The sequence below is a fragment of the Pungitius pungitius genome, chromosome 3 (genome assembly GCF_949316345.1).
Source record: "Pungitius pungitius chromosome 3, fPunPun2.1, whole genome shotgun sequence".
Lineage (NCBI taxonomy): Eukaryota > Metazoa > Chordata > Actinopteri > Perciformes > Gasterosteidae > Pungitius > Pungitius pungitius.
This window is the reverse complement of record NC_084902.1, coordinates 30,124,822-30,150,826: the sequence shown is the minus strand read 5'-3', so window position 1 is coordinate 30,150,826 and position 26,005 is coordinate 30,124,822. Positions and strand designations below refer to the sequence as shown.

Genomic DNA, 26,005 nt, shown 5'->3' with positions numbered 1-26,005 from the left:
AAATGGTGTGCATAAATAAATAGCATAAAGAATCTCTTTTGGTGTTGACCTTTAAATAAAGTACTTTTTCCTGCAATTGTGAAAACCTTTCACACAGTAAACCGACGATATAATGCAGTAGTACTAGTTGACACATACAGGTAACAAAATGTTAGTAAAGTATTACACGTTTAAATACTTTATTCAGCTGATAATAGTTGTATGGTTGAATAAAGGGAGTTGGGGTATTTTCAGCCGTTTTACTGACAGCAAACCTAGAAGTCAGATAAATGAAGTAAAGTGTTGTACATGAGAGCGATTGTACTTCTTCGTCTGTCTGATAATGGAGGTACTTTGAGGTACTTGGGAGCAGTATTGCAGGATTTGTACCTCGTATCGGTGAGAGGGTCCTGTGTGTTGTTCTGACCTTTGATCAGAACAAACATGGCGTCCGTCGGCAGAGAAACGAGGCAACTCTTGTTCCTTAGACTCCTCATCGCCACCATCCCAGCATGCACCGGGGCTCCCGGAGGTCAGTTTTAGGGTCCCTTCTTCTTCAGTTTTCATATCAGATGTCGAGTTTTTACTTCTCTCCACTGTAGAATTCTGGGAAATGTTTGTCAAGTAATGTTAGCCTGTTAGCTTAGCTATTGTAAATGACGAGGGACTTTCACGTTACTTTTGAGTAAAACTGTGTTTACACGTTTTACATGTTTTTAGCACAAGCTTAGCATATGTCCAGCAGGCAACCTTTGACTCACTGGTTAAGCCTGTTTTTTTACAGTAAAAAATAAATTAACATTATGCTGTATTGTATAAAACTTGAAACTAGAGATTGAGACCAACTTAAAAGGTTTACAGTGTTTACTGAGGGAATAAATCAAGCGAGAAGTAGAGTCATTTCCTCATAGACGTCTATGGGAGCAGAGGAGTCGCCCCCTGCTGGTCACTACACAGAAGTAGAGTCATTTCCTCATAGACGTCTATGGGAGCAGAGGAGTCGCCCCCTGCTGGTCACTACACAGAAGTAGAGTCATTTCCTCATAGACGTCTATGGGAGCAGAGGAGTCGCCCCCTGCTGGTCACTACACAGAAGTAGAGTCATTTCCTCATAGACGTCTATGGGAGCAGAGGAGTCGCCCCCTGCTGGTCACTACACAGAAGTAGAGTCATTTCCTCATAGACGTCTATGGGAGCAGAGGAGTCGCCCCCTGCTGGTCACTACACAGAATGCAGCTTTAACTGTTCTGCAGGTGTAAATAAAGCGGGCGTGTTCGTGAGCAGACCGGAGGCCAGCGTTTTCCTGCACCGCTCTCGTCGAGCCAACTTCCTGTTTGAGGAGCTGAGGAGCGGCAATGTGGAGCGCGAGTGTCTGGAAGAGAAGTGCTCCTACGAGGAGGCCAAGGAGATCTTCTCCTTGCCTCAGCAGTTGGTGGGTTCCTCCTCTTGCTGCGACTCAGGGTCCGGTTACGGTAGTTACCGTAGTTAACCAGCGTTGTTTCTTCTCTCAGGAGAACTTCTGGAGGCTCTACACAAGTACGTCATCTGGGGACATGGATCATACCTGTCTCATCTGGTAACATCTAAGAATGCTGATCATACCTGTGAACGTCTCAGGACATTGATCATACCTGCCTCACCTGTTTACATCTGAGGACACTGATCATACCGGTCTCACCCGTTTACGTCTGAGGACACTGATCATACCGGTCTCACCCGTTTACGTCTGAGGACACTGATCATACCTGTCTCACCTGTTTACATCTGAGGACACTGATCATACCTGTCTCACCTGTCAACGTCTGAGGACACTGATCATACCTGTCTCACCTGTTAACATCTGAGGACATTGATCATACCAGTCTCACCTGTTAACGTCTGAGGACATTTATCATACCTGTCTCACCTGTTTACATCTGAGGACACTGATCATACCAGTCTCACCTTTTTACGTCTGAATACATTGCTCATATCTGTCTCATCTGTCTGCAGCGGTGGACCACTGCCTGTCTTCTCCCTGTAAGAACGGAGCCTCGTGCACTCGACTGGTCGACACCTACTCCTGCAAATGTCCACCTCGATACCACGGCAACCACTGTGACAAAGGTAGTGTTCTCGTTATCTCTTGTCCACTCGTGAAGATGAAGAAGGGATTTAATTTGTCTCTCTGTGACCCCCCACAGTGATCGTGACCTCACACGGCTGTCGCTATAGAAATGGCGGTTGTGAACATTTCTGTAGGGGGTTCCGTGATCGTCCTCACCTGTGTTTCTGCGCTCCGGGTTACCGCCTGCACACAGACGCCAGCTCCTGTCTGCCCCAAGGTCAGCATGACTGATCCCAAATGCCGTAGCACCACGTAGGCGTCATCTTGATCACCATAGCAACATAGGTGGAAGCATTATCCTTTACCTGAGTAACCACAAGTTACCACCTTAAAAATACCATCAGCTACCCTACTTCACCTTATTTACTCCCTGGCAACACCTGTAGACACCCCCTACCAACCAACCCAACAACGGCAAGTACGTTTTTAGATACTCATTAGCTCCTCACTGAGCTCTTGTGCCTCTGTTTCAGTTCCGGTGGCCTGCGGAATGCGTCAGGACTTCATGGGCCCCAGGGTAGTGAACGGCGAGATCTGCCCCAAAGGTCACTGTCCGTGGCAGGTAAGAAGTTGTAGTTTTTACCTGTAGTACAGGACGTGTTACCCTGTGGTGGAGACCACACGATGGTCACCCGACTTTCTGTTCCCAGGCTCTACTTGAGGAACACGGCACCTTCATCTGCGGCGCCGTGGTCTTGTCCGACCGATGGGTTCTGACCGCCGCCCACTGCGTCTGGAGGAAACCCGCCGCCATCTTCAACGTTACTGTGGGTGAGAAGGCCCCTTCTTTGACCTGTAACCTCCTCCTTCCTGTCCCATTCCTCCTCCTCTTCTGACCTCCTCCCCCTTGTAGGCGAACACGACCTGACGAGGGTCGAGGGCACCGAGCAGCACCGGCGCGTGCGGAAGGTTCTGATCCACCGCGGCTACAACAAGACCAGCTTTGACAGCGACCTGGCGCTGCTCCGGCTGCACCGGCCCGTCAAACTGAGTCCCTTTGTGGTGCCGGTGTGCCTCCCGGCGAAAAACAGCACCTTCGTGAGAACCCTGGAGAACATCCGGTACGCCACCGTGTCAGGCTGGGGCCACCTGGCTCAGAACGGTGCCGTCGCCAACGTGCTGCAACGGCTGACCTTGCCGCGGGTCCCGCTGCAGGATTGCCGGCTGCATACTGGACTGCAGGTCACCGGAAACATGGTCTGTGCCGGGTTTCGGTCCGGCGGGCGGGACGCCTGCAAGGGGGACAGCGGTGGGCCCCTAGTGACCCGCTACAAGAAGACCTGGTTCCTCACAGGCGTGGTGAGCTGGGGAAAAGGCTGCGCCAACCAGAACCTCTACGGTATCTACACCAAGGTCAGCAACTTCCTGGACTGGATCGAGAATGTGATGTCCAGTGCCTGAATTTGGGTCGGAACCAGGACATTCTGAAGAGGACATCTTAACCCTAACCCTAAAGATATGTCTTATTTAGGAGATGTTTTATTAAAGAGACGTTTACTAGTTCTGGTAAAAGAAATAAAGACAGGAGAACTTTCTGTGTTCATGTTTGATTATTTCTTTAAGAGTATTTAAATGTCCCTGTGTGAGACGGTTCTGCTCCAATAAGTCTTTGTGCTAAGCTAACAGCATGTGTTACATTTTGGAACCCGACGAGGCGAGGAGCTGCAGCTTGCCTGATCGGGTCACATTTAGTCAGACGGGGTATTTCCATTGGGAGCATGTGATCAATGAGGGGGGGGGGGTTAGGGGACGGAGGGTTGGGGGGTGGTGGACTTTGCACCTCTGGATACGCAGAGTAGCACAGCTGCAAACTGTGAAAGCCAAGTATGTGGATGAGAGTCTTCTTCACCTTTGTCTCTGTGTTCTACGGCTGCCGGCCTGCTTCAGGTGAGGAGGTCAAAAGTACCACCGAAGAAGAACAGTTTGATCCTCAGTCTGCTTTTAAAGTTCCTTTAGCGTGCTACAGGAACTCTAAAAGCAGAAACCACATGTAAGGAACGACCTCTTACCCCTCTGCTCGGAAGTGTTCCTGGACCCTGATCGGGCCAATGGCCTCCTGGACACGGATCGGGGCCACGCCATCCTGGTCCGGACCCGCAGGTACAACTCAGGCTGGCTGGAGGAGCTGCAGGTGGGGGACCTGAAGAGGGAGTGTCTTGAGGAGCGGTGCTCCTATGAGGAGGCCCGGGAGGTTTTTGAGCACGACCGGACCACGGTGAGATCGGTGCTGTACTATGGAACCCACTTTGTCTCCTTCAGAACTGATAATCTCTCTCTCTCTCCTCAGGATGAGTTCTGGAAGACGTACAGCCGTAAGCAACCTTCTGTTTCCTCATTAGCCAGATGCTAACAGATGCTAACAAAGGTCCAGGACCCTGATCAGACTAGACTCTTTTCTGTCCTGCTCCTAAATGGTGGAAGGAGCTCTGTGATGACATCAGGACCACAGAGAGCCTTCACGTCTTCACACTAAAGACACACCTCTTCAGACTAAACACTAACACACTGTAGACCTTAAACTGGACTTATAATGGATCTTATCTATAACAAGTTGTGCATCGACTGATTTGATGAAATTGCACATTGCAGTTTCTTGTTCTTATTGTAAGCTTTGGGTAAAAGTGACAGCTAAATGACGTGATTTTATGATCCTGAACGGGACGTTAAATTACATCTGAGGTTCTGTAGATTAACACAAATGAGATTTGTGGTGTCGGTTATTGTCTGTTCACTGCTGTTGTTTTTCTTAGTAAACTTTTGTCGATGAACTTTTGTTTGAGTTTAACAATATTGTGTCAATATTGTGTGTTTCAGTTCCAGATGCCTGTTTGTCGAGTCCTTGTCTTAACGGAGGAAGCTGCTCTGCTCAGGCTTCGTCCTACAGCTGCTTCTGCCTCCCTCGCTTCAGCGGACTCAACTGTGAGCTCGGTGAGCAGACATGATGTTTTATATATTAGATAACAAAATCCATGTATTTATCTGTATGTTTATATATGTATCACTTTCCTACATATATAAAAAAACACGTTAATGTTCCTCATTTAATAGCGATATTTTTATTCTGGTTAATTTGACATATTAAGATGTGTCTCCTGGTCGCAGACTCCATGACGGTTCATGAAAGTTGTCTCCTGGAGAACGGAGGCTGTGATCATTTCTGTGAGGAAGACGAGGGAGGACGAAGGCTGAACTGCTCGTGTGCAGATGGCTACTTCCTGGATGAGGACGGGAGGAGCTGCACATCGACCGGTTATTATGATTATTATTATTACTACTAGTATTAGTAGTGATAATATCATTATTTTTACTATAGTTATTATCATATTCATATTATATATGAATATAATACTACATTATTACCATTTATATATGTATATACATGTACATATACACATATACACTCATCTAAAGGATTATTAGGAACACCTGTTCAATTTCTCATCAATGCAATTATCTAATCAACCAATCACATGGCAGTTGCTTCAATGCATTTAGGGCTGTGGTCCTGGTGAAGACTCCTGAACGTCAAACCGAATGTCACAATGGGAAAGAAAGGGGATTTAAGCCATTCTGAGCGCGGCCTGGTTGTTGGTTCCAGACGGGCCGCTCTGAGTATTTCACCATCTGTTCAGTTACTGGGGTTTACAAAGAAGGGTGTGAAAAGGGAAAAACATCCAGTGTGCGGCAGTCCTGTGGGCGAAAATGCCTTGTTGATGCCAGAGGTCAGAGGTCATGGGCCGACTGATTCATGCTGATAGAAGAGCAACTTTGACTGAAAGAACCACTCGTTCCAACCGAGGTGTGCAGCAAAGCATTTGTGAAGTTACAACACATCCACTCATCTCCACTACACAGAGGAACAAGAGGCCACAATTTACAAGAGCTCACCAAAACTGGACAGTTGAAGACTGGAAAGATGTTGCCTGGTCCGATGAGTCTGGATATATATATATATCTTCTTGAGCTCACTTTGAGGTGATCAGATCTCTTCTCCATGGTTACAGAGCCGATAGCCTGCGGAATGGTTCCAGTCCTGAAGCAGAACCGATTGGAGACGCTGGACTCCCTGGCTCGGATCGTCGGGGGAACAGAGTGCCCCAAAGGAGAATGCCCCTGGCAGGTAGGCAGAGGTCAAAGGTCAGCGCGTTGCTCCAGAATCAGCAAACAGAACTCGAGAGATAAACTTCTGGTAGTTGTGGTTCCTCCAATTATTCGTTTTCCTGGTGTTACAGTTCTGGTGGTTCTGGTTTCTCTTGTTCTTCTTCCTGGTGGTAAATTCTGTTGGTTTCTGGCTGTGTCCTGAAGGTTCTGCTGCTGCACAAAGGAAAAGCTTTCTGTGGAGGAGTGCTCTACAAACCCACCTGGATCCTCACAGCCTCTCACTGCATGGAGGACATCCAGGTCCGCTTCCTGGAGGTGATCGCAGGTACGAATCCCGCTGGGTCAGAGCCAGCAGAAGCCGGCAGAACCCCGGACCGCTCTGGTTAACCCTTCTGTCCGTCCCGAAGGTGAGCACAACACGGAGGTGCTGGAGGGCACGGAGCAGCGCGTGCAGGTTTCCCAGGTCATCACCCACCAGAACTACTCCAAGACCACGGTGAACCACGACGTGGCGCTCCTCCGCCTGGCGGCGCCGGTCCGGTACTCCACCTACGCCGTGCCGGCCTGCCTGCCCACCCGCCGGCTGGCGGAGCGCGAGTTGTGGGCGGTGGGCCTCCACACGGTGAGCGGGTGGGGCCGCATGTCGGAGAAGGGCCCCACCTCGGACTTGCTGCTCCGCCTGCGGGTTCCGAGGATCCGGACCCAGCGCTGCCAGGAGGAGAGCGGCGTGCGGCTCACGGAGAACATGTTCTGTGCCGGGTACATCGAGGGCCGCCAGGACTCGTGCAAGGGAGACAGCGGCGGGCCCCTGGTGACGGAGTACCGGGGCACGTGGTTCCTGCTGGGCCTGGTCAGCTGGGGGAGGGGCTGCGCCCAGCCGGGCCAGTACGGCATCTACACCCGGGTCTCCAACTACCTGGACTGGATCCAGAACCACACGGCCCACATCAGAGAGGCTTCATCACTCAACGGGACGGCCTGAACTTATTATTGTTATTAAGTCTTACTATTGATATCATCAAAATCATAAAGGCTTAATTTTTATTAATTTGACTGTATTGTCATTGTTATTGAGTCTTTATTATACTTTCTTTCACACAATGTAATAAAGTATTTAACCTATATATTTAATTGTATATCAGTGTATGAACATAATAAAATACCTTGAGGATGTTCCTTTCTTTATTATTCACGAGTACTTTCATAGTTTAGAGTTACTGCGTGAAGCTGGCAGTACCTCCAGCTGATACTACCCTGGGAGGCGTGTCCCGGCCTGGTGAGGGGTCAGAGGTCGGTGGGCGTCCCTCAACAGAAGCATTGATACGCTCCGTGTGCTTCTCGTGTCGAGTCACTCTGAACTCATCATGCTGGGGAGGACGTGCTGTCCCAGGGTCCTGGTCCTGGTTCTGGTGTCAGCCATGGCTGCGGCAGGTGAGACGAGTTGTCAGCTAACACATCTTTGTCATATTAACACACATTAGTGCTTTTAAAGTGTGCTGGTGATGCCTTCAGTGTGGGTGGAGAAGCAGGAGGCCCACGAGGTGCTGAGCAGGCGGAGGAGAGCCAACACCGGCTTCCTGGAGGAGCTGAAACAAGGAGACCTGGAGAGGGAGTGCAGGGAGGAGATCTGTGACTACGAGGAGGCGCGGGAGGTGTTTGAGGACGACGGCCGCACGGTGAGGGTCAAACCACCATTAGACTTTGAATATAGATACAAATGGCGTTCTGATGAATAATGAACGTACACGTGTTCATTTCTTTGCAGAAACAATTCTGGCTTTCTTATAATCGTGAGTAAAAACTTGGTCATGTTTATATTTTAGTCTGATGACATCATCAGAATACGATTATTAATAAAAATGTATATAAGTAAAAACCCTGATGACAGAACTATTTAGATTATGATCGGCTTATTGATAATTCAGGTATTGATGAACATTGTTGTTCAGAAGAATGAGGATCAATAAACAGTTTGTTTAGAGATCAAAGGTTCTGTAAAGGCTCGTAAACGATTCAAACCCAAACCCCAAATCGTCCTCTGATAAAGTGTGATGTCCAACCCTCAGGTCGCGACCCTTGCCTGGAGAACCCGTGCCGTAACAACGGGACATGCGTGTACCTGGAGACGAGGTACCAGTGCTACTGCGCCGAGGGCTTTGAGGGACAGTACTGTCAGACAGGTAGATTAATATACACTCTATTTATGATGAATACATTTTATTTATCATAGCAATCTTCTTTGTGAAGATCGTCTGAAGATACATAAGTCATCAAGTGGTCTGACCTTGACTCCCCTCAGAGGTCGAGGACTTCCTGAAGTGTCTCTACAACAACGGCCACTGTGAGCATTATTGTGACGGCTCGGGGGAACGTCGGAGATGTTCCTGTGCCGACGGGTTCAAGCTGGGGGAGGACGGCCGGCAGTGTGTCGCCCAGGGTACAAGTAGAACTAGTATTCTCCATGATAGCTACCTTTGAGTACAGCTCAGTTCAGCTTGTGACCAGCAGGGGGCAGCAGACTGGGAAGCAACAGAACCAAGTTAAACTAAACTCTAGAAAAGATTAAATATTTTTACTTTTACACGTAACGATGAATCACATTTGTGAAGGGACTTAATTAAGTACTTTAGAACACATTTGAGGTAGATATACTTTTTACTGTTCTAGATTGAGTCGCTTCACAGATTTCTTAATTAATGATGAACTAATAACTGATGATATATTCTTATATTTAAATACCAGCAGTATATAAAGTATTATTACTCTGCGCTACTACTTCTTCACAGTGCATTTGTGTATTTCTGTGTTACAGTGGAGTTTCCGTGCGGTCAGCTTCCACAGGAAACCGGTCTGAACCAGACTGCGGGGGATCAGACCCGGGTGGTGGGGGGGAACCATTGCCCTAGAGGACAGTGTCCCTGGCAGGTAAAGTGGGGCTAGCGCCACGACGCCGTTATGCTACGTTCACACAAAACGCGACGTCGGTGCTTTGCGCCACAGGGTTACATCCAAAGTCTACGTGAATCTGCCATTGAGCGGCGGGTCGACTGCGTCGTAAACTGGACCTGATGACGGTGATGTCGTTTCAAACGCAGCAAAAGCCCAAACACAGCAAACACGAAAGTTGAAATGTTTCATCTTCACCGACAAAATGGCGTGCTGCTGCGACACGATATCAGCTCCGCATATATCAGCTGTACAATAGATACCCTTAATGCGACCGGTCCAGGAGGGACGTCGTACTTTTAACATATGGACCTTATTACAGGGTCCCAGTCCCGCGCTGAATGTAGCACATTAGAGTGTAGGCTAATTGTACTGTTTAACTACACACTGCTACTCAATTTTAAGTAATATTAAGGAAGTTTGCTCAATGACTTGTGTTGCTCTTAAAAAGCGTTGTGTGCCTCCACGGGACAGTCCCCTGGCAGAGACGTATGATGTGAAGACGCTGATGTCTGTCCCCGATGCGAGCCAACGAGCTATCAGACGAGCTAAAGGCTAGCATCAACCAGACGCACTTTCTGCAGTTCACCGAGCCGTCTGCGCCTACGGATGCTATTTAGTGGTCGTCTGGTGGTCCAACGTGAGTAGGACAAGTACAGAGTCTTCCACGGTTGATGCGGAGGAAAATCAGGGTGATAAGCCACGCCCCTTCTCCGTTATCGCGTTTGGTGTGAACGCAGCATTAGGCTAACGGCGCGAGGCACGTGATGATGGATGGATCGTCCTCTGGAGAGCACTGGAATGTTGAGTTCTGTGGCTTTAGAGGGTCAACGGTTCTTCCCCAGGGGACTCAGATCACATGTGCCTGCTTCCCTCCGATCAGGTCTTGGTCCAGTTTAATGGACTTAGTCACTGTGGAGGCGCTCTGATCAAACCAGACTGGGTCGTCACCGCGGCCCACTGTATCCACGGCAACCTGCCTCAGAGCCTCACGGTGGTGGCAGGTAGGAAATTGTGATATTGTTGTATTGTTTTACAGTGTTTTGTTTGGTCTTCTGTTCAGTGTTTTATAAAGTTGATTAATTTCGTCAAACTGAAGTTGACGTTATGAATGCCTTTCTGTAACCAGGGGAACACAACTTGGACGTGTACGAAGGCACGGAGCAGCAGTTGCCCGTTTCCATGGCGATCGCCCACGAGGGCTACGTCCCGGAGACCGGTGACAACGACGTGGCGCTGCTGCGTCTGGCCCGCCCCGTCGCCCTGAGCCGCCTCGCCCTTCCTGTCTGCCTGCCCACCAGAGACCTCGCCGAGCGGGAGCTGCTGGCGACGCGCTACCACACCGTGTCCGGCTGGGGCAAGAGGACATCCGGGGGCAACAAGGCCGCCGCCACCTCGGCCCCCGTCTCCCCGGTCCTGCGCAGGATGTCCGTGCCCATCATCCAGAACTCCCAGTGCTCCCAGAGGGCCCAGTTCAACTTCACCGCCAACATGCTGTGCGCTGGGTACCTGGAGGGTCGACAGGACAGTTGCCGCGGCGATGATGGGAGCCCGCTGGTGACGCTCCACGGCTCCACTCACTTCCTGACGGGCGTGGTTGGCTGGGGGCAGGGCTGCTCACTCCCGGGGTATTATGGGGTGTACGCAAACATGGCCCACTTTGTGGACTGGGCGGAGGGCATCATGAAGGACCCGCCCACCATGTCCACGGCCAATGAGGAGGCAGGACACACAGATTTGGAGATGACGCAACAGAAAGTAGTTTAATAAGCCAGATTACATTTCTGTTGTTAAAGTTTGAGCGGGATGTTGAATTGATTATGATTGATTAGGGATTGAAAAGTGATGGATCACTTGTTTGACTGTAAAAACATCACACATGAGGTTGGTCCAACGAATACAAACGAAAAGTACTGAGATTTTTGGTAGTTTTCTGTTGTACTTCAGGGCTGCTTCTACTTGAATAAAATCCTCTTGCATACATACGAGTACCATCCTTCGTGAACATCTGGATACCATCAGCTGTCTGTGCTAATAAAGCATCTGGTCATCATGCCCCGCCCTGTGGTCGAGTCTCACCCAAACACAGCAGTACTGCAGTAAAAGTAATAAAACTACACTGTAGTGGACAAGCCTCATAACCCAAAACACGTATAAAAAGCAGATAGAAGAGCTCATCTTCTTGTTTTATTAAATTTATGAAAATATGCTTCATCTCCAGAGCATGATATATTTCATACAGAAAAGAACATTTCCTGGCCTTTTTGAATTCAAATCCAATAGTTAAGCCATGAACTTTGACCTGCTGCGTTTAACGGTTAACTGTAATTTAAGACATGACATAATATGTCCAAGGTTCAGAAGCCAAATGTCACCACACACACTGATGCTGCTTGGTTAGGGCAAGGGTTAGGTTTAACCCTATTGTCACTAAATTAAATGTATAGTTAGTTTATTATGACTCAATTAAATGTATAGTATACACTCATTACAGTATACAGTATGGAGGAGGCGACCTATGGAGGAGGCGACTTATTGTTTTGATAACATTCCTTTAAAATAAAAGCATTCAACACTAGTTATTTACACATAACACAATTAATCGCTGACAATCAATTACATTTTTTCCTCTTTGCCAACATTGAAATGTTATAAAACGTCTCACCTGAGTCCCAATCCAGCCCCTCCTCCAGAGGCCCCTCATTGGGACACAGCTGAGATGTTTTATGAGGTTTGAAAGAAGTGCATACTGGGACATCCGGTACAGTCATCATGTCGAGGTTCTTTAACCAGTGGAGCATTACATGTTTGAGCTTCTGCGCCTCATCACATAAGCCCCGCCCAGTCCGATCAGATCAAACATGTCAACACCGCGTCCTCTCCCTCCCTCCCTCCCTCTCCTCACACAGGTCATTGCCCTCGCTGCCACCCCTCCTCTCTCCCCCTCTCTCCACAGTCAGACTCCATTGCTTCTACTTGACACACCGGAGCTCTCGTCCATCCGGGGCCATGTTTTGGTTTGGCCAAACCTCCTCGGTCCTCCTGCTGCTCCACCTGAGCGCCGCTCCCGCCAGTAAGTTGACCTTCATCTAACCTGAGATACGGAGTTAAAGCGAGGTGGAAGAGACGCATGTTTCATGTTGGAAACATGTTTATCATTGGATGAAGAACATCCTCGATGGGCCCTGATTGGTGCAAAATGTAGTCCTGCTAACATTGAATTCCTAACTTTTTAATATCAAGAATGTGTGGTGACAATTTAGATGAATAAAGTAATTAAGGTTCATCCCAATGGAAACTTGAACGATGAACCCCAGGTCATCACACAACAGGTAATTTCACTTATACCCTCATGGAGGATCATGTCAAAGAATTATCCTATGGGGAACATGACAATTTATTTATTCTAGAGACATGTTTGGACACTGTGACTTACTTATGGAGTTAAATATAGCTCAATATTCAGGATTACCAATATCTTTATGAGTCATCCTCTGGGGAATATAAACATTTGAACCAAAGTTCATGACACTAAACTCAGAAGATGACATTTTACTCTAAATTTTAAATGTCGATCTTGTGATGGCGCTGAAGGGAGTCCCCAAACATCATTAGGATTCATCATCAGGGGGCCGTGAATCTCACAGTTTTTGAGATACTGAATGAGTGAAGAGTCAGAGGATCACCAGAACCAGTATGATCATCCATTGATTTGCTCCATCTCACACAAAACAACGGGTTTTAGGGCTCTTAGTTGAAACCTAACAAATTCAAACCAAATATAAAATAAAAAATGTGTCTTACAGTATTTTTGGACGGCGAGGCAGCCAACCACGTTCTGACCCGATGGAGACGGGCCAACAGCTTCCTAGAGGAACTCAAACAGGGCAACCTGGAGAGGGAGTGCATGGAAGAGGCCTGCAACCACGAGGAGGCGCGAGAGATCTTCGAAGACGAAGCTAAAACTGTAACAAACCAACAAAATGAAACAAAATTTTCTGATAACCTGTGTGTTAGAAAGCAGGTCCGAGTTTGACTTAGTAGTAAAAACTCTAAAGGCGTTGTTTGAGCAAGGCGTTAGCAACAGTTAGCATTGGAGCTAATTGCATAGCTTTAAAATCCACTGAGACACACGCATTTGACTACAAGTTGTTCTTATTTAATCTCTGCTGTTGTTGTTTTTTTGCAGAAGGAATTTTGGAACAAATATTTTGGTAAGGACTTTACCAAATTTCAGTTGAAATAAACAAAACCACCGGTGACTTGGTTCTTCCTCTGGAAATATTGATCGTAATTCAGTGAAAATAAGCTCTGTTCGTCCTGCAGACGGCGACGCATGCATGTCGACGCCCTGCGCCAATCAGGGAGTTTGCACCGACGCAATTGGCACCTACACCTGCTACTGCCAGGCCGGCTACCAGGGCTTCAACTGCGAGATTGGTACGGAACCAGAATTGGAACCGCCGGTTAGAAAGGACCAGTAGTAGAGCGAGTGACCTATGACTTATGGTAAAAAAAATAAAAATTAGGATCCCCAATTTCTTTATGAATCATTTGCGGGGGAAACATGAACACCTGTGCTAAGCAGTTCATGAAACTCCACCCAAAGTTGTACGAACATTTTAAAGATAAATCTTAACTTGAAATGTTCTGAATGGTTTGTGTGAGTTAACCAACTGGTAGAAATTAAATAAAAGTCCAATCAGTCCGATACAACCTGACGGGAACATGAACGTCTAAACTCCACTCAGACGCCTCGGTTCGACGGTGTTTCTTTGTGTCTTTCCAGTTATTCCGGAGCTTTGTGAGAATAAGAACGGCGGCTGCCAACATTTCTGTAAGGTGGAGCGAGGGAGCATTCACTGCTCGTGTGCCGACGGATATTATCTGGGATCGGACGACAAGTCCTGCCACTCGGACGGTAAAAAAGTGGTTTTTATATCGAATTCTTTGGGAAGATCATAAAGAAACCTGTTGCATCACCGTTAGGAACATGTCTAATTCAAGTGCTTCTGACCTTGCTCTTGCAGAGCCCTTTAGATGCGGCACCATTGTCACCAAAAGCACCCGGACTATTTTCAGGTACGTGCGTCAGAACACAACCAACAGCAACAGCACCGTTTCAAAGGCCATCGGGTTGAAGGACACCACATCAAATGTCACCGGGACACCAGCCTCACTTCCCAATGACTTTGTTTTGCCCGATGGCGAGGTTTTTGAGGAGCTGGTGGTCCCTGATATGGCGGATATGACCCGCATTGTCAACGGAGAGAACTGTCCTCCGGGACAATGTCCATGGCAGGTACGGACAGTTACCATACAAGTGTCCACAACTGTCCCTAAACGGACATCTAGTAGTTAATTCTCATTCAGCTGTCCATTGTGGCCCCTTAATGGACATCTGGTAGTCCATTATCATCTTTATTGTCTCCACATGGACCATTAGAAGTCAGATGTTCGTCCTTATCCTCTCAGGCGCTCCTCCTGGACGAGGAGAACGTGGGGTTCTGCGGAGGAACCATCCTCACTAATTACATCATCCTAACCGCCGCCCACTGCATGAACAAATCCCGCTACATCTACGTCAAACTTGGTAAGTCCCACAGATAGGTAGGTGGCCAGGTCCGAAACCGTCTAAACTGACACCCCCCCCTCCCCCGCGCCCTTTTGTATGCGTTCAGGTGAGTTTGACGTGCTGGTGGATGACGGTAACGAAGCCACCCACACTGTGGAGACCCTCATCACCCACTCCATGTTCCGGAAGGACACTTACAACAACGACATAGCGCTCATCAAGCTGGCCACGCCCATCAAGTTCTCCAGGTTCATCTTGCCGGCCTGCTTGCCTGATCCAGTCTTCGCGGAAAAGGTGAACTTTCTGTTTACCTACCTGAACACAAGAAGTTTTAGGGCTGTTAAATGCAGAATTGTCTGTCTGGTAACTACGAAGTTGGTTAAGAGGATGCAACTGTTTTGTAGTTGTCGAGACATTTTTCTGGACGAATGAATCTTAAATCTGTCAATTGACAACTCTCCTGTTTCGACGGTAAATATGAATCAGGAGCAGGTTAGCTTAGCATACCTTGTAAAAAGGGTAAACTGCTAACGTTGGTTCAGTTAAAAGGTAAAAAGGTCTACCAGCAGCTCACAGATTTTCTATCCTATTTCTTTCGTAAGCACTAACAAAGTCAGGAAACCTAAAATCGACAGAACAATTTCTTGTCTTGGTTGCTAGGTAACCCATGTAGATGTCAGTCATCGATTGTTCATCTAAGAGACAGTGGTAAAAGCAAGAATGGCTACGCTAGGTCTTTAGCACCATATTCCCATATGCTCATATTCCCTGTACATGACATGGATGAATCTTTGAATGTAAATACTTTCCTAAAAATAATGCTTTTGCAGGTGCTGATGCGCCAGGAGGACGGCATGGTCAGCGGGTTTGGCCGACTCGGCGAACGCCAGGAGACCTCCACCATCCTGCAGCGCCTCACCTTGCCCTACGTGGACCGCAACACCTGCTTGGAGTCCACCCAGTTGCGCATCTCACCCCGCATGTTCTGCGCCGGTTACGACACCATAGCCAAAGACGCCTGCCAGGGCGACAGCGGCGGGCCGCACGTCACGCGCTACTCCGACACCTACTTCGTCACCGGCATCGTTAGCTGGGGCGAAGGATGCGCAAAAAAAGGCAAGTACGGCGTCTACACGCAGGTCTCCAAGTACATCAGTTGGATCCGGCAGGGCATCGCCGGGCTGATGCAGAAGGGGAAGAGCGGCGGCAGGGCGAGGAGGCACCAGGGCGCCATCGAAAGGCTGGTTCTGTAACAACGCGGTTCTTCTTAATTACAACACATCTTGTGTTTCTTCTTCTGCAAGACATTTTCAATATTGTAAAATATGTATTCATGACGGCTTGTTGCCACCATTGTGGGTCTTCTTTAAATGGAACTAACTTAATTGAATTTTCTGACATCAGTTTATAAAGTACAATTAAATAGTTATTCTGCTCAGTAAAATTAATAAAAACTTTTAATCTGTGTCTGTTTAAGGTATTTTTATGTCAATGTCAGATATAAACTGTGAAGCTGACACTGAGGCAAAATAAAGGAATTTCAATACAAAAGGCCCTTTGTTTCCACTGGTGAATTTTCCTTAACACATTCATTCAGTGTTGTTTTAGTTGAATATATACACTTATATAATCTATAATCTAATCTTATTTCCCTTTTGGGTCTTTACTTGACATCGGTCTAGTTTTTAGTTTGATTTCAAAGGTCATTCCTATAAATTGGAGTTGACAGAAAAAAACTGAAACAATTTAAAACACACATGTCAACTGTTTCAGTCCTAAATTCTCAGATTAGTCGACATTTTATCAATAATTTATTTGTAGATTAATTAGAAAATACACAAAAATACTTTGTCTCCTGTGAAACAATAAAATATGCACAAATAAAGAATTGCTCTGTTAGCATTTAGCATCATGTTAGCATTCGTTGCAGAAAATCAAGCTTCTATGTGTCTCAGACTTCATGTTCTTTCTGTTGTTTGCTTTAAACTCTCGTTTGAAATGAGTCATCTCTTGTTGACCCGACACAAACAAACAGGCGGTTCAGGGGTCAGAGATCGGAGCCGCTGCTTATTTTTGTGCGACAGACCAGAGTCCATCACCAGAACTCAGCGTGGGTTCTTCTTTTAACACTTTGTGGGAACAGACGGAAAAATCAAAGAGCATATCGCAGCGGCTCAAATTAGCACTTAAGCTAACGTAATGCTCCATGCTAATTTATGTTGGAGTGTTTTTTTTTTAAATGAGTAACCAGACTCCTAACAGAGTATTTAACGTTTAAGGGACCCGCTGGACTGTCAGTGTGCGTGCGTGTGAATGCGTGTCGGGCAGTGAGTCGGTGTCATGGCGGTCAGCATCGTGTCGACATCTCTTCCGTTTCTGTATCTCCTCGCCTGCTTCCTTCAGGTTCTCATCCAGGGACAAGGTAAGACCTCTGACCTCTGACCTCTGAGTCCGTTGTTAAACGTTGTTTAAACAAACAAAACGTTGTTTCGGCTGCAGCGCGTTGAATTGGTCAAACTGATCAATCTAATAAACATCTATTAAACCTATGAACTGGAACGGTCAGCTCATTTTATATTCCAAAATGGTTCATAGAAATAGGTAATATATGTGACAAAATTGATTTAGTATTATTTACTGATTATTATACATTTAAAAATTTAAAAAACTACAAAACAGTTCATTTCAGTTACTTGTAATTAACATAGCGTTTATTATGAATATTAAATAATAATGTCACTGTGATTTATTCTAATAATGAAAAAATAAATAAATAATCTCTGGTGTTCATTATTAAAAGTAATATAATTAAATGATTTCAAATGTTTATTCCGTTAACGTTCCCCAGTGTTTCTCATAATGATAAAAACTATAAAACGTTCCTCAGTGTTTCTCATAATGATAAAAACTATAAAACGTTCCTCAGTGTTCCTCATAATGATAAAAACTATAAAACGTTCCTCAGTGTTCCTCATAATGATAAAAACTATAAAACGTTCCTCAGTGTTCCTCATAATGATAAAAACTATAAAACGTTCCTCAGTGGTCCTCATAATGATAAAAACTATAAAACGTTCCTCAGTGTTTCTCATAATGATAAAAACTATAAAACGTTCCTCAGTGTTTCTCATAATGATAAAAACTATAAAACGTTCCTCAGTGTTCCTCATAATGATAAAAACTATAAAACGTTCCTCAGTGGTCCTCATAATGATAAAAACTATAAAACGTTCCTCAGTGTTCCTCATAATGATAACCATGAAACGTTCCCCAGTGTTCCTCATAATGATAACCATGAAACGTTCCACAGTGTTCCTCATAATGATAAAAACTATAAAACGTTCCTCAGTGTTCCTCATAATGATAAAAACTATAAAACGTTCCTCAGTGTTTCTCATAATGATAAAAACTATAAAACGTTCCTCAGTGTTCCTCATAATGATAAAAACTATAAAACGTTCCTCAGTGGTCCTCATAATGATAAAAACTATAAAACGTTCCCCAGTGTTCCTCATAATGATAACCATGAAACGTTCCACAGTGTTCCTCATAATGATAAAAACCATGAAACGTTCCCCAGTGTTCCGTGCCCCTCAGGACCACCAGGTGTTCCTGAGGTCCAGGAGAGCCAACATGTACCTGTTGGAGGAGATCCTTCAGGGGAACCTGGAGCGAGAGTGTCATGAGGAGCGTTGCAACTATGAGGAGGCGCGCGAGTACTTTGAGGACACTGAGAAGACGGTGAGGCTCCATCAATAATCAATAATCAATAATCCCATGGAAGTGAACTGGTTTGAACGTGCTGGTTTCTCTACAGATCGCCTTCTGGACCGTTTACTACGGTGAGCTTCTCTTCAGTTAACCAACATGAAGTCAGTACTGCTACGTATTGATCTGATTGCCGTTTGATCAGATGGGGATCAGTGTGACCCCCCCCCCTGTCTGCACGGAGGGAACTGCACCGATAAAGTGGGGGGGTTCATCTGCTCCTGCACCCCTCCCCACTACGGACCGGCCTGTGAACTGGGAGCTCCGGCGGATGGAGGTCAGCCGGCCTCCTCGCCACAGGTCACCGCGGAAGGTTCGGACCACGCCCACTGCGAGGACATTAGCCCCGCCCCTCTTCTGAGGGGCGGGGCTAATGTAACCCAGCTGATTTCAGTGAATAAAACTCATGTGTTTCAGAGCTCTTCGAGTGTCCGACCGAGGGGCCGGCGGCGTGTCACCAGCTGTGCTCGCCGCCCTCGCGCTCCTGCTCCTGCCTCCCGGGGTTCAAACTACAGACCGACGGGCGGAGCTGCCGACCCGAAGGTCCGCCGTCAGACACCCCCAGGTCTACCCACCAGCTGTAAGCGCCCGACTAACCGCGTCTTTGTGTCCTCAGCGCCGTTCCCCTGCGGGCGACTCCCCGGCGGCCTCGACGCCAGCCCGACGGCGTGTCGCCACGGCAACTGTCCCTGGCAGGTGAGAGGGTCTCGGCCAATCAGGGCGAGGCTTGGCCTCATTTTTGGCTCTATTCAGCGTTTGTTGTGCTCCCTCAGGTCACCGTGCTGAGCAGCAAAGGGGCGGAGCTTTGCGGCGGTGTGGTGCTGGGGCGCCGCTCCGTGCTGACCGCCGCCAGCTGCCTGCTGACCGACCCGACCTCGCCCCCCCGACCTTCGGACTTTTCTGTGGTCGCCGGTATGAAGTTAATTACTTGAATGTTGTTGCCAGGTGAGATTTAAAGGGCCGGTGTCCAGGTGCTAACGGATATATTAACGGGTCACAGCGATTTGGTCCTGAATTAAAGCTTCTAGTCTCAACAAGCATGAACAGACAACAAATGTCCAATGGCTGATACCACGTCTCCTTCTCGTAGGCGACGGCGAGGAGACGCTCGTCCACACGCTGTACGTCCACGGCCGATTCCGTTCGGATCACCATGACAACGACCTCGCCCTCATCAAGCTGGCCCGCCCCCTTTCCTTCGGCCCTGCCCTCATCCAGCTGTGCCTGCCTGAAAAGGACTTCAGCGAAAACGTCCTGATGCATTCTGGGAGGACGGGCGTCGCCCAGAAGAGCGGAGTGCAGATCCAGGAACTGGTCTACATGACGCTGGACGAGTGTCGCACGCTGATCAACGTCTCGCACCCGCTGAGCAACAAGATGTTCTGCATGAGGAACCCGAATGGACCTCTGGGGAACGAGAACGAATCCTTAAGGATCCCGAACGAGCCTTCAGAGATCCACAATGGGACGTCAGAGACTCCGAACCAGGAGTCCTCCGGATCTGACCAGAGGTCAGAGGTCGGCTCCCGGGGATGCGGGGGCCCCTTGCCGGGGACGCCGGTTGCCACGGTGGATCGGGGGACTGCGTTCCTGACGGGCCTGATGATGTCATCGGGGTGCGACGGCCTGGTGTTCACTAAACTGTCGCGCTACCTGAGCTGGATCCGACCCCGGCTGGAGGCCACCGAGGGTCACATGACCTCGCAGGGGCAGGGCTAATGTCCTAGGACGCCATTTTCCAAATGACTCATGGAATAATCCTCCTTTCCTCTGAATAATAAAGATTTTAACCAAATGAGACTCCGGATGTTGGATTATTGATAAGTATCGATTAGATCAGCTGATTCCAACAGTAACTCTAACCTTGAGCTTTGATAAAGTTAATTCACAGGAAGTAGTTAAAATCTCAGCTTCCTGCTGATTATTTTAACAAGAACTACAAATCTAAAGCTTTAAAAAAAACTACAAGTGATTCTAGACTAGAAGTTTGGAAGCTGAATATTTTATTGAACTAACAAACTAATTATTGAACATTCATGATAAAGCAGTCGTTTGAAATTTGCAGCATTAAAAGGTGACAAACGGCTCCAAGTAATGCTTAAAATGTGTAAAATAAAGTACCCACAATGCACCAAACGGCGCCTGCAGGAGCGATGGGGTTGGAGTTGACAAAGAGAAGCGCGACACGTCGTAAGAAACCAACCTGCTTTATTTTACACGCTTTTTACAGAACAGATAAAAAAAAGTGAATAGTTCCCAAAAGCATCACAGCCAGACGGGATTGTGGGTAACGTAGTCTAGGAGACCGTGGAGAGAGAAGGGAATGGAATCTGTTTACTGACCACAAGCTTCTGGTGCTGATGGGAGATGTAACCTTTGATGTGACCCTGAGGACACAGAGACTAGTTGTTAGGCTCCTTCAACAATCCATACTCCTGGGGGGGTGGGGGGGGGGCTTACCATGTAAATCAGGTTGGCCAGGATACACTGCACCTCGTCCAGGTCCACGTCGTCCAGCTGCATCATCTTCATGGCCACCACAAAGGCATCCAGAGGAAGCTGGTGGGTCCTCAGCAGGAGATACCTGCAGAGGGGGAGGAGGTCAGGACCACACGTGGACCACCTGGTCTCTGCTTCCAGTCCCACTGGCTCCACCGAGAGGAACCGGACTCACACTTTCTTGAAGAGGTTCCTGTAGGTGATGACCTTCAGCTTCTCCAGGATGAGGAAGATTCCGCAGCGGATGAAGAAGGTCTCGTGTTTGGCCAAGGCCTCGTTGAGCAGCAGCAGGTTTCCTTCACTGAAACGCAGATCCTCTGTGGTCACCAACAGCGCGTGATGTCACGTCCTGACGGGTCACAGCTTCTGCTTACCTCACAGATTTGGTGACGTCTGCAAACTGCATGAGGTCGTATTTCCTCAGGAGCTGGTGAGTCGGCATGTGACCCTGGAACCACAGACTGGAGTGAGACTGGGGGGACTGGTCCAAGCTGGTCTCCACTGGACTTAACAGGTGTAAAATGGTCCACACTGGGGTCTATTCTGGTGTCAACTGGTCTCTCACCAGCAGCATCTTGACGGGCAGCAGGTAGATGAGGATCATCCTCTTGTTCTTCTGACTGGATGGATGACAGTGATGGAAAGCGTAGGACAGGAACTCCTCCGCTGGAACAACAACAGGCGCCACCCCCGAATAAAATAGAATGTGTCACCTCACAATAGTACTACAGACCATAGTGCCAAATACATCAAACATCAACATCAGCAAGAGGGGTGATACACACTTACAATGTCTGATCATAGTAGAATACTCCTAACGGACTATATTTGTTATACTGCTGTAACAGGATTACAGGAGTAGTACTGCAGTATTATCAGAGTAGTAATACACCAATAACAGTACTTTGATTGTACCCAAAGAAATGTACAAATGTTAATTAGTAGTAGTATTACAGTAGTACTTAGGACACTAGTAGCATGTCCCCAGGAGGACAGCAGTAACACATCCCCAGGAGGACAGCAGTAACGCGTCCCCAGGAGGACAGCAGTAACGCGTCCCCAGGAGGACAGCAGTAACGCGTCCCCAGGAGGACAGCAGTAACACGTCCCCAGGAGGACAGCAGTAACACGTCCCCAGGAGGACAGCAGTAACGTGTCCCCAGGAGGACAGCAGTAACGTGTCCCCAGGAGGACAGCAGTAACACGTCCCCAGGAGGACAGCAGTAGCGCGTCCTCAGGAGGACAGCAGTAGCGCGTCCTCAGGAGGACAGCAGTAGCGCGTCCCCAGGAGGACAGCAGTAACACGTCCCCAGGAGGACAGCAGTAGCGCGTCCTCAGGAGGACAGCAGTAACGCGTCCCCAGGAGGACAGCAGTAACGCGTCCTCAGGAGGACAGCAGCAGTACCTGGCTTGAAGTCGCTGTCGAACATGGCCTTGCGGCCCACGTAGTACTTGTACGTGACCTTCTGGGCTGGACTGTAGTCGTTCTTCAGGTTGGAGCTGTCGATGGCTCGGATCAGAGGTTTACACAGGTGGAGCTTATTGATCTGATGAGGAGGACATTCTTCAGCACTGCTTCACATGCATGTTTAGATGTAGATGCACATGTGTGTGTGCACGCAGACCTTGAAGTAGATCTTGAAGAGCTGGTTGCTCAGAAACATCATGCCCCACTTCTTGGAGTCCTCGATGCCGGCTCGACTGAGGACCCAAAGCAGCACCAGGGTCACACTCTGGTCCTGGTCTTAAGAAGGCTGCAACTACCCGTTAGATTCATAGTCCTAATAGAACGATTACATCCAGGAGCTAATCAAAATAATCAGTTCAAATGTTGGAATTTGAACTTCAACTGTATTTGAGGAACAACTTATTACGAAACAATTAAATTAAAAAGTGCAAAACAAACATGTAAATAAGGTTTTAACAGCAACCTAAAGTACAAAATAACATTAAAGATCCAAGGTCCATCTTTCCCAACAAGTCAAGTTTCTAAAGGGTTTAGAGGAAAATCCAAGTGCTTCTTTGACCCTGATGAGCTCCATGTGCTGCGTAAAATGAGTTCTGGAAGGTAAAGTGTAACCTGGATGAAACGTGGTGACCTTTATGGGTCACTGGACCGGGTTGGACTCCTGTGCTGCAGTGCGATACCATTGAAAAAGAACCAGTAGCTCAGAATCTTTTTATTATATACGACGCGTCGACGATTTTCCATCATCGACATCATTGATTACGTTGACTAATCATTGCAGCTCTAGTTGTTAAACACACAGCTAAATACAGTCAGTGTGTGTGTGTTTGTGTGTGTGTGTGTGTACATCAGGGGTCCGTTTGAAGAAGCAGGTTCAGTGTAGTTTGTTCACCCCCAGATGTTTCAGAAAGGTAACTAACGTTTCTAAATAACAATATGTCCAAACCTCACTGTCCTCACATGACTAACGTCCCCCATCGTGGACGTGCTCTCACATCACAGCACATTCTTTGTGTCGTATCACGTTTCCTTTACAACATGATGGAGAATATTTGTAAAGCTGCTGTTTGCAGAGCTGTGAGGAAACGTCTTTTAAACATCTTTTAAACTTTTTGGACACAAACCAGTGAGAGACAATAAAGAGGAAAGAGTTCCACAGGATGCACCTGAATAAAATACATTTTAGCTTCAATACCTTTGGACCAGTTTGTATTCTTGTGGTTAAATATGAGCAAGGTGTGTATTTCCAGCCTGTGTTTAGTGCATTGAGTCAATTAGAAACTACGCTTAATATTTAATGCACAAACTAAAACATACGTTTGACTGTCTTTTGCTGCAGTAGCGTGTTGCTTTGTTTCTAATCACGTTTCATACTCGCCGTACGCTTGCATTCATATTTTACCTCAATAGGGTAAAAACGTATGCAACCGATTGTTTGTGGTGGTCGCCATGGTAACTCGTATCACGGCTCCATTCATGCTGCTTTTATACTGTGGTGGTGAACTAACTAAGCAACTCAGATTCCCATCTCAGGGTAAATTAACTCAGAGTTTAGGGATTGACTGAACCTCCCACTTGAAACGGACCCCAGGAGTAACTGTACTTGTACTGTGTACTTGTACTGTGTACTTGTACTGTGTACTTGTACTGACTTGTCGCTGGCACAGACTCTGAAGCAGCTCATCAGTTGTTCTGCTGCTTTCTCCAACATCTCCCCAGGCTGACCTTTGCCCTTCTTCTGCAACTGCTGCTCAGCCTACACAAGCACAGACATGCACACACAGGTCAAAGGTCATTAGGCACTGGCTGAAGTGATATCAGTGTTTCTCTCTGGGTTTTTCTTACGTTGTTGGCAAATATCCTGAGATCCAGAGTGACGGTGAACATCACCGGTAGAGCCCTGAGAGACAGTGAATCAAGCTAACGGTTTCCCTTCACTTGCAAGCATTGTGCAAAGCTAGGCTTTCGCACATGGACTCACCAGTTCTCCTCTTTGTGGGACTGGAAGGCCCTCAGGAAGGACGTGATTGGTCAAGGAGTGATCCACTATTGATGGTGTGTGTGTGATCGTGTGACTGAGTGACTGAGTGACTTTCCATCATGAAGGATATTGAACGACGAGAGTCTGGAACTTGTAGGCTTCAACGAAGTCGTGGTTGGACACGGCGTAGATACACCTGCGACACACAGTCCTGTTGCTGTAGTTACCACCTCCGCACGCACACTCACAGTTACCTGATTGGTTGTCCTACCTGAGGTGGGCGGCGACCATCTCGTCATACGGCGGCTCCAGGAGCTGTTGGCATTTTTCTTCTGGACTGGCGAGCTGTGTGTCACACACACACACACACACACAGTGATGAGGTTGTTTCCTAGCGACCACCTGGATGTCTACCTGAGTGGGCGGAGCCTCACCTGGAGCCGGGGGTTGGCGACGTGTGGGTGCTTGAACGAGAGCAGCTCGGAGCAGAAGGATCCCTCGTGGTTGTCGATGGCCTCATACACCTGCAGCAGAGAAACACCACCGAAGAAGAGCGGTTTAGCATTGCAGAGCCCCCCCGTCTATTGCATTTATACCAGTGGTTTTACCTCCTGCAGGTACTGGTTGATGGTGACGTGGGCCATGACAGCTGCTGGACCTGGAGACACAAGTTCACCAGTTATACCAACCGGCTCTTATATTCATAATATATACCATCTAGAACAGATTATGAATAGCATTTATTAAGATATATATATATATTGCAACTAAAAGCATCCAAGTAATAATCTTTCATCCATGAACTGAGAAACTTCCATGTATTTCTCACCCTCAATGAGACAGTTGAGGGAAACACCTTTGAAAACACTAATAAACCTAAACTAAATCCATAAATAATGACGCCGAATAATGTTCAGTCAATCGATTAATCATTACGGCTGGGAATAAACAAAGAACGTTCCTTTTAAAGGTAATTACCGACGTGTTATTATTAATTTACCATCAAACCTAACAATGCTACGGCTAGTTAGCTCGCATGCTAGGTAAACGATTTCTACTATTAAAAACTGATGAATCGCCTTTTTTCAGACTTTAAACCAAAACTAAGATTCCAGTGAAATGTAAAATTAAATATAACGGGTAAAGTACCTTTTAAATGAAGCAATGACCCAGAAACGAACCCGTTTTAGTTCACTCAACGTTCCTGTTTGGGCTTCATGCAACAGAACAGAACAACTTCCGGGTCAATTGTGTCGGCTTCCGGTGTGTTTCAGAATAAGAGTCGGATTTTATGATTAACCAACTTAAATGTCGTGAGTAATTTCTAGGTTAAAATGCACGAATAAATAAATGAATATGTTGTATACAAAAACAGCAAAAGGGCACTGGACTAATGTACACATTTTACAGTTTAAGTGATGGTTTAATATATTTCTTTATTCTTTCTAGTTCAGAGACCTGCTACTTGCAGTAATATCTAGTTCCACATGTAACTACTTTGGTCTGTATTTTAAATCGTAACCATTTTTTAATTCATTATTATATTATTACACTGTTCAAGGGGATATTTCTGATGAGGTT

General features: G+C 47.1%; 6 protein-coding genes across 8 annotated transcripts; 5 read left to right on the top strand and 1 right to left on the bottom strand.

Moving 5' to 3' along the window:
- The first annotated feature begins 389 nt into the window (after positions 1-389).
- f7l (coagulation factor VII, like) lies at positions 390-3,642 on the top strand. 2 transcript variants are annotated; one of them, XM_037463487.2, is made up of 8 exons: positions 390-511; positions 1,233-1,411; positions 1,491-1,515; positions 1,972-2,085; positions 2,163-2,303; positions 2,560-2,648; positions 2,737-2,857; positions 2,940-3,642. In XM_037463487.2, the coding sequence occupies exons 1-8, from the start codon at positions 424-426 to the stop codon at positions 3,485-3,487; spliced, it is 1,305 nt and encodes a 434-aa protein (XP_037319384.1). In that variant the 5' UTR covers positions 390-423; the 3' UTR covers positions 3,488-3,642. The 2 variants fall into 2 exon arrangements, with proteins under 2 accessions (XP_037319384.1, XP_037319392.1); XM_037463495.2 differs by having other exon boundaries at positions 415-511; positions 1,491-1,555.
- Positions 3,643-3,834: 192 nt separating this feature from the next.
- On the top strand, positions 3,835-7,364 carry f7 (coagulation factor VII). 2 transcript variants are annotated; one of them, XM_037463467.2, is made up of 8 exons: positions 3,835-3,973; positions 4,111-4,301; positions 4,374-4,398; positions 4,901-5,014; positions 5,189-5,335; positions 6,091-6,206; positions 6,392-6,512; positions 6,595-7,362. In XM_037463467.2, exons 1-8 carry the CDS (start codon positions 3,913-3,915, stop codon positions 7,167-7,169), a joined length of 1,350 nt encoding a protein of 449 aa, XP_037319364.2. In that variant the 5' UTR covers positions 3,835-3,912; the 3' UTR covers positions 7,170-7,362. The 2 variants fall into 2 exon arrangements, with proteins under 2 accessions (XP_037319364.2, XP_037319374.2); XM_037463477.2 differs by lacking the exon at positions 3,835-3,973 and having other exon boundaries at positions 4,128-4,301; positions 5,170-5,335; positions 6,595-7,364.
- A 111-nt stretch (positions 7,365-7,475) lies between these two features.
- Positions 7,476-11,158, top strand: f7i (coagulation factor VIIi). The gene is made up of 8 exons (XM_037463440.2): positions 7,476-7,618; positions 7,700-7,863; positions 7,953-7,977; positions 8,254-8,367; positions 8,487-8,624; positions 9,000-9,112; positions 10,017-10,137; positions 10,263-11,158. The coding sequence occupies exons 1-8, from the start codon at positions 7,552-7,554 to the stop codon at positions 10,898-10,900; spliced, it is 1,380 nt and encodes a 459-aa protein (XP_037319337.2). The 5' UTR covers positions 7,476-7,551; the 3' UTR covers positions 10,901-11,158.
- Positions 11,159-12,062: 904 nt separating this feature from the next.
- f10 (coagulation factor X) lies at positions 12,063-16,165 on the top strand. Its single transcript, XM_037463347.2, has 9 exons — positions 12,063-12,206; positions 12,940-13,100; positions 13,323-13,347; positions 13,460-13,573; positions 13,923-14,054; positions 14,164-14,435; positions 14,609-14,726; positions 14,815-15,002; positions 15,539-16,165. Exons 1-9 carry the CDS (start codon positions 12,143-12,145, stop codon positions 15,959-15,961), a joined length of 1,497 nt encoding a protein of 498 aa, XP_037319244.1. The 5' UTR covers positions 12,063-12,142; the 3' UTR covers positions 15,962-16,165.
- Positions 16,166-16,978: 813 nt separating this feature from the next.
- On the top strand, positions 16,979-20,275 carry prozb (protein Z, vitamin K-dependent plasma glycoprotein b). Its single transcript, XM_037463415.2, has 8 exons — positions 16,979-17,130; positions 18,289-18,449; positions 18,526-18,550; positions 18,622-18,789; positions 18,894-19,019; positions 19,093-19,172; positions 19,250-19,388; positions 19,567-20,275. The coding sequence occupies exons 1-8, from the start codon at positions 17,049-17,051 to the stop codon at positions 20,193-20,195; spliced, it is 1,410 nt and encodes a 469-aa protein (XP_037319312.1). The 5' UTR covers positions 16,979-17,048; the 3' UTR covers positions 20,196-20,275.
- A 346-nt stretch (positions 20,276-20,621) lies between these two features.
- Positions 20,622-25,699, bottom strand: pcid2 (PCI domain containing 2). Its single transcript, XM_037463569.2, has 15 exons — positions 25,574-25,699; positions 25,033-25,082; positions 24,859-24,948; positions 24,696-24,769; positions 24,555-24,620; positions 24,425-24,466; positions 24,289-24,343; positions 24,096-24,199; positions 22,601-22,676; positions 22,381-22,522; positions 21,541-21,641; positions 21,350-21,423; positions 21,151-21,276; positions 20,937-21,060; positions 20,622-20,863 (listed from the first exon to the last, which is right to left on the bottom strand). Exons 2-15 carry the CDS (start codon positions 25,066-25,068, stop codon positions 20,774-20,776), a joined length of 1,200 nt encoding a protein of 399 aa, XP_037319466.1. The 5' UTR covers positions 25,069-25,082; positions 25,574-25,699; the 3' UTR covers positions 20,622-20,773.
- Between the last annotated feature and the right edge of the window lie 306 nt (positions 25,700-26,005).

Bases quoted from the DNA above. Each gene is read 5' to 3' on its own strand.
- pcid2 (XM_037463569.2), bottom strand. From the start codon at position 25,068: ATGGCCCACGTCACCATCAACCAGTACCTGCAGGAG. The intron at 24,621-24,695 runs GTAGGACAACCA...TGTGTGTCGCAG, and splicing joins ATGGTCGCCGCCCACCTCAG to GTGTATCTACGCCGTGTCCA. The intron at 24,467-24,554 runs ATATCCTTCATG...TTGACCAATCAC, and splicing joins TTCCAGACTCTCGTCGTTCA to GTCCTTCCTGAGGGCCTTCC.
- f7 (XM_037463467.2), top strand. From the start codon at position 3,913: ATGTGGATGAGAGTCTTCTTCACCTTTGTCTCTGTGTTCTACGGCTGC. The intron at 6,207-6,391 runs GTAGGCAGAGGT...TGTGTCCTGAAG, and splicing joins AAGGAGAATGCCCCTGGCAG to GTTCTGCTGCTGCACAAAGG. The intron at 6,513-6,594 runs GTACGAATCCCG...TCCGTCCCGAAG, and splicing joins CTTCCTGGAGGTGATCGCAG to GTGAGCACAACACGGAGGTG.
- f10 (XM_037463347.2), top strand. From the start codon at position 12,143: ATGTTTTGGTTTGGCCAAACCTCCTCGGTCCTCCTGCTGCTCCACCTG. The intron at 13,574-13,922 runs GTACGGAACCAG...GTGTCTTTCCAG, and splicing joins GGGCTTCAACTGCGAGATTG to TTATTCCGGAGCTTTGTGAG. The intron at 15,003-15,538 runs GTGAACTTTCTG...ATGCTTTTGCAG, and splicing joins ATCCAGTCTTCGCGGAAAAG to GTGCTGATGCGCCAGGAGGA.
- f7l (XM_037463487.2), top strand. From the start codon at position 424: ATGGCGTCCGTCGGCAGAGAAACGAGGCAACTCTTGTTCCTTAGACTC. The intron at 1,516-1,971 runs GTACGTCATCTG...ATCTGTCTGCAG, and splicing joins CTTCTGGAGGCTCTACACAA to CGGTGGACCACTGCCTGTCT. The intron at 2,086-2,162 runs GTAGTGTTCTCG...GACCCCCCACAG, and splicing joins CGGCAACCACTGTGACAAAG to TGATCGTGACCTCACACGGC.
- prozb (XM_037463415.2), top strand. From the start codon at position 17,049: ATGGCGGTCAGCATCGTGTCGACATCTCTTCCGTTTCTGTATCTCCTC. The intron at 18,551-18,621 runs GTGAGCTTCTCT...CCGTTTGATCAG, and splicing joins CTTCTGGACCGTTTACTACG to ATGGGGATCAGTGTGACCCC. The intron at 18,790-18,893 runs GTTCGGACCACG...CATGTGTTTCAG, and splicing joins GCCACAGGTCACCGCGGAAG to AGCTCTTCGAGTGTCCGACC.
- f7i (XM_037463440.2), top strand. From the start codon at position 7,552: ATGCTGGGGAGGACGTGCTGTCCCAGGGTCCTGGTCCTGGTTCTGGTG. The intron at 7,978-8,253 runs GTGAGTAAAAAC...TCCAACCCTCAG, and splicing joins ATTCTGGCTTTCTTATAATC to GTCGCGACCCTTGCCTGGAG. The intron at 10,138-10,262 runs GTAGGAAATTGT...TTCTGTAACCAG, and splicing joins GAGCCTCACGGTGGTGGCAG to GGGAACACAACTTGGACGTG.